General features: G+C 48.5%; 2 protein-coding genes across 2 annotated transcripts; both read left to right on the top strand.

Moving 5' to 3' along the window:
• The first annotated feature begins 843 nt into the window (after positions 1-843).
• On the top strand, positions 844-1,488 carry LOC124972224 (Fanconi anemia core complex-associated protein 24-like). Its single transcript, XM_047536492.1, has one exon. The coding sequence runs from the start codon at positions 844-846 to the stop codon at positions 1,486-1,488; it is 645 nt and encodes a 214-aa protein (XP_047392448.1).
• A 2,438-nt stretch (positions 1,489-3,926) lies between these two features.
• On the top strand, positions 3,927-8,295 carry LOC124976975 (cystatin-C-like). Its single transcript, XM_047540099.1, has 3 exons — positions 3,927-4,339; positions 6,907-7,020; positions 7,940-8,295. Exons 1-3 carry the CDS (start codon positions 3,986-3,988, stop codon positions 8,021-8,023), a joined length of 552 nt encoding a protein of 183 aa, XP_047396055.1. The 5' UTR covers positions 3,927-3,985; the 3' UTR covers positions 8,024-8,295.
• The last annotated feature ends 1,815 nt before the right edge of the window (positions 8,296-10,110 follow it).

The following is a 10,110-nucleotide window of genomic DNA, read 5'->3' as shown; positions in this document are numbered from 1 at the left end:
ATGATTTTTCTAGGGCTGCTGACTCACAGTGAGATTAGATGGTAACCATACCTCTGGCAACAGGGTCCCCCATTCTAATCCTGAGCATGAATATTCATTAGTTCCCACATTCTGGATTCCTGCTGATCTAGCTATCCATAGCCCAGCCCCAAGATCTGGGCTGATCTGGCTGACCGTCCCCTCCACCATTCACAAGACAGTCCTTCTGTGTGCCCTTCAAGAGTTTAGGAGCCTCCAAGGGCTTCTGGCAAAGCCTTCCACCTTCAACATAAGGTCATTTGTCACACGGTCAATTTTAGGCACAGATAGTAGAGTCAAGAGAAGAAAGAAAACCAGCTATGTGTTCAGAATGCCCATCCACCCTTTCCTCTTCTGGTGCCATATCTGGGACCAGGACTGCACAGTTCTGACATGGGGGGCCACATAGTACCTGGTCAACCACATCCTCTTAGTCTGGAGAGGACAACCATCAGATTAAGGAAATAATATGGAGAAAGCTGAAAAAAAAAACAACAAAAAAAAAAAAAACAGACACGTCCTCACACTCGAGTGAGTCCATTTACCAGAAGTTCAAGAATAGACAAAGAGAGCTGGATCCTAGTCCCAGACTGGATTGAGCAGCCTGAGCGAGGTCCAGCTGGGCCATCAGGCCCCAGGCAGGTACTGAAAATGAGGGACGCAGCCACAAGGGCAGAAATCTCCAGTTTCTTAAGACTGAGTGACCACTCTGCAGACAAGATGCTGCTAAATAAGCCCCTGGCTTCATAGTGTAATGTGGGGCCCTTTGCGGGAGAGCTTGCCCAAGGTTCACCTTGCATTTCCTGATTTAGGTCCAGACCACCAATGGAAAAGAATCTCCCTGAAGGCGCAGGCCCCCTGCACATGCCTTTTGGGCATGTTGTAGCTAATGAAAAGTGGTGCGGGTCTCAAATGGCGCAGGGGATGCAAGGGAAAATTAAACTCATTTTTGAGGATGGCCTGACACCAGATTTTTACCTGTCCAGCAGATCCTGCATTCTTTATGTCACTGAAGCTGACTTGGTGGCAGGAAATGGCTACAGAAAAAGACTTGTTCGAGTTAGAAATTTCGGTAACCTTCAAGGGATCGTAGTAGTTGAAAAAACACAGATCAATGAGCAGTACTTCCCAGCCATACAGAAGTTCACTGTACTGGACCTTGGGATGGTGTTACTTCCAGTAGCCAACCAGATGGAAGCATCCTGCCTCACTGTTCAGTTAGTACAACAGCAATCCAAAGAACCCAGTAAGAACCCTTTCCTCAGGAAGAAACGGGCTCTGCTCTCTGAGCCATACCTCCTTCGAACTGTGCAGCAGATCCCAGGAGTTGGAAAAGTTAAAGCTTCTCTTCTGCTTCAGAAGTTTCCAAGTATCCAGCAACTGAGTAATGCTTCTGTTCAAGAACCTGAGCCGGTAGTAGGGCAAGTGGTAGCACAGCAAATCTACACCTTCTTCACCCAATCCAGGTGACAGCTGCCCTCATCTACTGTTTTCTTTTGACCATGAACTATAGGATCTGGTTTTCATATTTTAAAAACAAGAAAAAAAAACCAGGTGCAGTGGCACACACCTCTAATCGCAGTGGCTGGAAGGCTGAGGCAAGAGGATCAAATTCAAAGCCAGCCTCAGCAATGTAGCAAGACACTGTCTCAAAATTTAAAAAAGGGCTGGGAATGTGGCTCAGTGGTTAAGTGTACCTGGGTTCAATCCCTGGTACAAACCCCCTCACCTCCCAAAAAAAAAAAAAAAAAAGCCTAAGAAAATAGAGTATTTTACAGCATTTAGTGAAAGCTGAGGTAGGCCAAATGGAACCTGTGGTTATGCTGCTGTACTAAGTTTGGACATTTAGGTTACCATCAGGTAACTTGTTACATTCTGCTAAGATGGGGAAAAAATGACCCAAATCTTCCTAAGAAAATCAGGGTCTCTTAGTAAAAAGCTAGTTAGGGCAGATTTTTGTGAGTGACCCTGACCTGTATCTATCATGGAATAGACTTTCAGGTGGTGGATATATCCATCTAAAGGAAATTAACCCACAATGAAGCAGTGTGTATCAGAAGTCCCTTCCTTCTTCTTGGACTCAGAGCTCCTGTTCTTTAGGTCTGGTCTGCATATACCTGTGCTGCCAGTATAAATAGACAAGTGCACAAAAAAAAAAAAAAAAAAAAAAGAATAGACAAAGAAGAAATCTCCATAAACAGATGAGATTAACATGCCCTGGCAGGCCTCAGCACATACCTCAGGCACCAGATGCTTTCTGGGGTCGTGCAGATGTTCCAGAGCTTGATGGAGGGATAACTCTGGTGCACATATTCACTAAAATTCCTCAGTTCCAGCACATAAAATGGGACATTGGACTGCATGTAAATAATTCCTCATTTAGGGTGACTTTTTTTTCAGTCAGGCAAGTCTTCCAAGCAAGGGACAGTGAGTCAAAGCTGGCAGTACAACACCTGGAGGGGAGAAGAGGGAGCAGACCACAGGCTCCAGCATTTATTCCCTCTGCTGCCCACCCTCTCTCACTGGCCTGGCAGGGGTCCACAGTGCACTGTCCACACAGCCCCCAGCATGAGATTCCAAATCATACCCTCCCTCCCTTGCATGTTCCTAGAACAAGCCCAGTTCAACCGTACCTCAGGGCCTTTGTACTGCCTGTTCCCTCCACCTGGTCCTGTTTCCCTAGGCAGAAACTCTCATCATTTCAGGGGGGAAAAATACCTCCCAACCTGTGTCCACTAGTACCCAACTCTCTCTCCCATTCCTATTTCACTTCCAACAGAACAACTGTAACTCCCTGATCTAAGCTACTGATCACATTCCAAACCATCCTGCCAACAACACACTCTGGAGCTGGGCTGTGCAATATCACTGCAACACTTGGCTCCAGGATACTTCAAATGGGACCAGTTCAAAAAGACATCTGTCCAAAATTCCCACAAAATTCCAAAGACTTTGTACACAAAAGCAAAGATATAAAATATCTCATTACAAATCATTCCTCTGATGAAATAGCATTTGATATATTAGGTTAAATAGAATATTAAAATTACTTTGACCTGTTTCTATTTTTTTAAATGTTTGCTAGAAACGTTAAAATTACACATGGGTTCATGTTACATCTCCACTGGGCAGCACATCTACAGTATCTCCAGAGCTACATCTCCAAGCCCTGGATGGTTGAAAAGTTTGTTTTCTGAATGACAATGAATCCTGAAGAGAGAATCCCATTCCTTTTCCTAATGAGGTTCATTCACTCATGTTTGGCAAATTGCACCAGGACAGGGCACAACCTTGGTCTTTATGGGACCTCTGAAATATCACACCTGCTTCAGGGATTCCCAGACCTTGACCAGGGCTCACAGACGCCCCTTATCTCTGAGGACCCCAAGAATCAAGACTGTTCTTTTCCCCTTTTCCAGAGAAATAAGAGTTCAGAGGGCCAGGAAAACAGTGACACCTTTGTGGAAACCATGGTGACTCAAGCTTGGGAGCGAACAGGAGGGCGGGTCTTGGGGGGGAGAAGTGGAACTAGAGAAGCAGGATGTGGGAACAAGAGAGGACAGGGGCTGAACGGAGAAACAGGAAAATGGAAGGGTCTGGGGGGAGGAGAGGCCTGAGCGGGGAGGAGAAAGAGATAATGGAGGAGGGTTGGGAGAGGAAGTGGAGACAGCAGGAGGGGCCGGGCATGGGAAAGGGAAAGGGACAGATGCGGAGAACCGGGACTGGAAGAGCAGCCTCGGGGGTGCAAGGAGGAGCGGGCAGGAGTGCATAACCAGAGAAGAAGAGAAGAGAGAGTACTGGACAGTAATGAAGAGCGAGCGTGCAGGACAGAGAACAAGGACCAGAGAGGGAGGTAGAGGAGGAGGGGCGGGACTAGGAAAAGGGGGCGGGGCCGGGAGTGAGGAAGAGAGGAGGGACGGAAGAGAGGGTGGCGACCCGGAAAAGGCGGGATCCGGGGCTGGAAGGGATGGACTACCGAAGCAGTATAAAAGCCGGGTGGGAGTCGGGTGGTACTAGCAGCCTTTGGAACGGCTCCCTTGTGCTCCGCTGCTGTTCCAGCGCCGCTTCTGAGCCAACAATGGCGAGATCTAGGCGCATCCCGTTACTCCTGCTGGCAGCCTTGGCCGTGGCCCTGACCGTGAGTCCAGCGGCCGGCGCCAACCCCGGGCGCCCTCCGCGGCTGCTGGGCGGCCTGGAGGACGCCGACGTCAACGAGGAGGGCGTCCGCCGCGCGCTGGACTTCGCGCTCAGCGAGTACAACAAAGCCAGCAACGACGCTTACCACAGCCGAGCCCTGCAGGTGGTGCGCGCCCGCAAGCAGGTGCGTGCTCAGCCCCGGGAGTGTGAGTCTGACGAGTTTGCCCCTTGGAGGGCGAGCCCAGGCTTTCCTAGCCTAGCCCTCGTTTCTTTTGCTGCTGCTCCCCACCTCGGCGCCCCTGGTGGCCACTCTTGGCTTGTGGGCCAGTTGGATCTCCAGGACATAGACACGCCTGTGTTCCTCACCAGAGTTGTTGCAGCCCTTCACGGGCAAGTTCTTAGAATTATCCCTATTCCTGCTCTGCCTGGAACCTGGCAGGCCCTGCAAGTCTGGCGTCTTATTTCTGTTTCCTAGGGTCACTGAAACCAGAGACACAAGGGCGCCAGGTTGGGGTCATTCTGCCCCTATAGGGCTCCCTAACGCTGCCTTCTAGGGCTCAACGTGAACTATTAAAACTAAATGAGCACTGGTGATGGAAAAACCCCACCCGGTTGCCTTCACTGAAAGATCGTTTAAGAAGTTTTTCTTTTCAACATTTTATTCTGACATTCTTTCAGATTTATAGAGCAGTTGCAACGGTAGTACAAAACGTCTCTCAATCCCTCATCCCTCAGATGTTAATATTTGACCATGTTTGCTCGATTCTTATGGTTCTCCCAGTACTCATCTGTATCTGAGTGTATTTATATGTATTTATTTTTCTGAACCTTTTGAGAGTAAATTCTGTAGTGTACATATCTTGTAAACACTGGCCTTGTCTTACATACCCAAGATTCAATTTTGAAAATCAGGAATCAACACTGACCTTTTCAGTTGCCTAATTCACAGACTTACTCAGTTTTGCTGAGGTCCACTGATGGATAACTCTGGGTATGTGTTGCAGTCGAGGTCCAGTCTCCTCAGCTTCCTTTCATCTGGAGCAACTCCTCTGTTTTTATGATCTTGACATTTCAAAGGGTCTAACCAGCTGTGGTGTGCAGTCATATGCTCACAATGATGACTGCATGTATAGTGGCAATTCCATAAGATTATATCACCCTGTGACATTATGGCCATCTTAGTTTGTGCAGGTATGCTATAACATTTGCACAATGACACATAATGACACATTTCTGAGAACACATCAGATCATGAAGCAACACCTGGTAGAATAGACTGCTCATTCTGGGTGACTCTGACGTTCCTCAAGGTTGGATACAGGTCATGAAGCAGCCCACCTCCTGAGTCCTCTGAGCAAGTACCACTCAATATATCTTGAAAAGCCTTGTTTCCTTCTGCATGGCATACCCCAGAAGCATTCTCCAGGAGCAGCCTTTCAGGGTATATGTTCCTCACCATGGTGCACCATGGGCAATACCCTTGAGCAGCTGAGTACCTACTAAGATAGATAGGATTCCTCCTGAACTCAGCCCTTGAAGCCCTCACCAGATAAGGAGGGCAGTCAGCCAGGAGGAAAAGAGGGTAAAGAAAGCACCAAGGGTACCTAGGCCCCAGGCTCATTTTTGCAGAAATGTTGGAATTTAGACCAGGTGACCTGTGTCCTAAGAGCAGTGAACAGTGATATGGCTACAAAAGTATTGTACCATAGTCCAGTGTCCCAAGCTCATATCAACCCTCTCTTAAAAATTCAGATGAGTCAAGGCAAGACCCATTTCTCCTGCAGCGATCAGCTGGCATGCTCCCCTTAAGCATGTAAACTTTCCAGGTGCCACACCCCTTGCTGGCTGTGCACTTCTCAAGTGTGGTACTAACTTGGAGTAGAGCACAGGGCTTTACCCTCATGTTAGAGAGGGAAAACATGATACCAGAGGATTCAGGGCCTTGCTTGTGGTTGCACAGGGCAAGCCCTGTCCCTGTGTCCATCACCCTGTTCTCCCCAGTTCTGACAAGTGTACCCTGTGCAGGGATAGGGTTAAATTCTCTTCTTTAGTGACAAATATAAGACACAGTATGTGACGCAATTTAGAAATATTCCTATCAAAAATCACACTGAATGGAGGCATCTGAGGGAGTCGTTCCTCTTGGCTTGAAATCTCCCTGTGTGTGAAGTAAGAGAACTCTAAACCTGGAGTAAGTGGAGGGAATGGATTCTACATGGGCTACATGCTGGTGACTGAAATCCAACTGAGGCTGAATCATCAGAGTGCCACTCTCCTGAGTGAACCCAGCATTCCCTGCCTCCTGTGCCACAGTCAGCAGAATTCAGTTGGTCTTCTGCTGAGAAACAGAACCTTTCCTTTTGCTTAGACGAGCCCTGCATTCCTCGAACATGGAACCATTTATTTGCCTCTATCCTTGCTGGCTTCCCAGAGTTGTGCCTTCCCTCCTTGAACCCAGTTAAGGAATTTTTTTAGGCCCTAGCTTCTTCTTTCTGTTTTCCTGCTTCTCCTCTTACTCACCTGCACGAGACACCTTTTTAGAGTTACTCAGAAGCAAATAAGATGCACAGCAGGGCCTGTAGCCATCCTGATAGAAGTTTTGACTTTTATGCTTTGTGGTTGATACTTTTGGCAGCTCTTGAATGCTGGCAAGAATTCTAGGCAAACACATTATCTCTATAATGTAGAGCAACTACAAGTGTATGACATTGACCAGAAGTACTGTAAGTGAATCCTGTTCTTTTAATATAGATCGTGTCTGGGGTGAACTACTTCTTGGATGTGGAGATAGGGCGAACCACATGTACCAAGTCCCAGGCCCACTTGGCCGACTGTCCCTTCCATGAAGAGCCGCATCTGAAGAGGGTATGTCTCGGATATGGTCCAAGGGCCAATCGTACAAGCAGAGGGGTGAATTAAGCTTGTGTTTGTGTGTCAAGAGAAACGTGCACATGCCTGGGTGCATGTGTTGAGTGTGTGTGTCCGTGTGGGAGGAAATAGATACCTGTGAATGTGGGGTGTGTGTGAGTTTATGACGATACAGTCCTGGGCATATGTGGGGTGCTGCAGGAGGAGCTATGTGTGTACACATGATTAACTTGAATTGCAGAGTGGAGGACAGCCCTGTGTGCTTTTGGGTTACTGCCCACTGGATTAGAGGACACAGCTCTAGGGATGATTGTTGGGGAGGGAGAAAAGGCTCTGTTAATCCCAGCAGTGGCCACCTGCCCAGAGCCATATTGAACAGATTAGAGGCCTCTAAGTGGCTGAAACCCTGTGGTTCTGATCCAGCTCACCCAGTGCCAACCTCTCCATGTCTCTGGGTAGAACAGCCCTTACCTTGTCTCTCCTGCCCCCACCCTGCCTGTTTCAGGGGTGTTTCCTGTGTCCCCACTTCTTCCCTCTGTGCCCTTTTTGATGCTGGCCTAGGTGCTGGAGGTGGAGGGAGCTAGGACAGTTGAGCAGCCTTCCATGCATCCCTGGGGCTCCCACAGCCTTACACAAGTTGCTTCTTAGAGGGCTGGGCCGTGCTGCGGGTAGGAGGATGAGGAATCCCACAAGTCTGGCAGAGGGTCGCATGCCATCTGGTGAACTCAAAGTAGTGGGAAGGGCAGCGAGTAGACATTGCAGGGTTGGGTTGAGTGTTCTGGGACCTGGAAGGGGCTGTGGAAGCCAAGTGTCTCACCTCCATTATTCTGTACCTCCTTTCAGACATCTCACAGCTGGCTATCTTCCTTGTTAACTGTAACCCACACTGATTGTCCCTCTCTCTTCCTTTTTACAGAAAGCACTGTGCTCTTTCCAGATATACACTGTGCCCTGGCTGGGCACAATCTCCATGACGAAATCCAGCTGTCAGAATGCCTAAGGGTCTGTGCCAGGCTGGACCGCACTGAACACCCCTTACTTCTGTCCCATGTAATGCTCCTCTCCCTCAGATGTGTCCCCCAGCCCTAGGAGAAGTCTCAGTGTGCTAGCACCAGCAGATCAGTAGAGAAGACATCCGTGGGCAGGTGTTGAACACCTGAGTGGCTCTCCCCTTGTTCCTTCCTTCTCATTGCTTTTCAGACACACCGGTGCTTGGTGCACTTAGTCTGCTTCTACCTTGCTCAATAAAGATGTGATATCAGTTCCTCCTGACTAGTTGCTGTCTCTGCTGTCTCAGGTACATGCAGGAAGAGTATGCCACAGAGAGCTGAGGCCCACAGAGTCACAAGTGCACATCAGGGCCAGTGCTGTCACCTTTGGGGATATGTGGTCTTCGAGCAGATAAAGAGCAGAAAGGGGCTGGGATCACAGCATCCAGCTGCAGTGGCTCCTGAGAAATGAACAAGAGAGAGCAGGGACCTAGCAAGGAACCTGGAAGTATCAACTGTGGAGACTGCCTATTACTCTCAGGTTCCCTAGAGTAAACTGATTTCCATCTACCTTTATCCACAGAGTATTCAAGCACCCACATGAGGTAAAGATGGAAAGTATATTGGTGTGGGTGTAACTGATTGGGGGAAATACCAATCCAAATCCAAGTCAGGGCAACATATTAAAGAGTACAGGTAGCACCTCCTCCACTAGACTCAGGACAAGGTGTCATGCAGAGGTCACAGGTGGACACTCTCAGCCTGTTTTCTGCATGTGGATATAAAACAATCCTTGTATGCGGCTTCCCTTAAGGAACGTAGCATTTAAAGCAAATGCACTGGTGTGCGGAGGACTTTATCTCCAAGGAAGATGTTTTAATGAATATCAGCTTGGTGTCACTGTCATTGCATAAACAGTAATATCTTGGTGCCCAAACAGGGAGGTCACAGTCCTGAAATAACATGTGCTCCATCCCTTTCCACACTGTCCTTCCATCTACCTTCATGGCAGAGGAGTGAAGCCCTTACTGTCCCGGCAGCTGGCACAGGGATCTCACTTGCCTTCCTCACTCAGCAGTGATAGGAAGCTCTCCTGAGGCAGTGCTGCAAACACTGACAGTGGAATGACAAAGGCAATTTCCCCCAGACAACTCCAAGGCCAGCATCCCACAAACTTCAGGGTGCAATACAGAGCTTGGCATGAGGATGGAGCTTCCCCTTCTGTGATGCCTCGTTTCCTATTCAGCCTTGCAGGCACAGTATTCTAACCCCTGATTTTATTGAACTAAAGTCCTTGGAAGAGGAAAGTGAAGCAACCCCAGGAGACCATGAGCTCCTGTGATCTGAGTCTGGACATGACTCTGTAGGCCTGTGTCAATTTAGTGATCTACACCTTGGTGAGGAGCAGGGGCCATAGGCAGAGCAGCAGGTGCAGGATGAATGGTCTGGGTTTGACATAAGCAACCACCTTCCCGGGTTCTCCCTTGGAGGAAGTTGAGGGGGGAGACTTGGTTCTGAGTCTCCCCCACTTGTCCCAGAGCATCTGCACCCTTTACCTGCCTCTGCATGTGACCTCCTGGCCCACAGCCCACAGGGATGCTGGTTGGTCATACTCCATGTCCCCTCAGGAGCAGGTAGTTTGTGGATACCTGGACCCTAGTCTCTGGAGGAGGCACCTGAGACAGAAACCACTCAGACCCAGAGTTGACTCTGACAAGCGTGTCCTAGGAAGGAAGCCCCACCCGTACATAGTTTTGCTTTGATATTTATTTTAAATGTACAATATAAATATATATTTTATATAAGATAATCTATACAAATAGGTTCAGTACAGTGTCTGGTTTAGAGTAAATACTCTATAAATTTTAGATATTTTTTTTATTGGTGTGATCATATATTGTGGAGGCTTTAAAACATGGCCCTGAACCTCTTTGGCACCACTGGCATGGAGGTGTGTCCCTGCCTCTTGACTCTACATGGGTTTGTGACTACATCAACCAAAACTGTCCAGGAAGGGAGGTGGTGACCTCCAAGTTGGGGTTAGGAAAGGTTCCTGCTGAGTTCTTTTGAACCCTCGCCCTGGGAGAAGCCAGGCTCC

The sequence above is a fragment of the Sciurus carolinensis genome, chromosome 2 (genome assembly GCF_902686445.1).
Source record: "Sciurus carolinensis chromosome 2, mSciCar1.2, whole genome shotgun sequence".
Lineage (NCBI taxonomy): Eukaryota > Metazoa > Chordata > Mammalia > Rodentia > Sciuridae > Sciurus > Sciurus carolinensis.
Note: the sequence above shows the minus strand (reverse complement) of the source record. Positions and strands in the feature narration are given on the sequence as shown.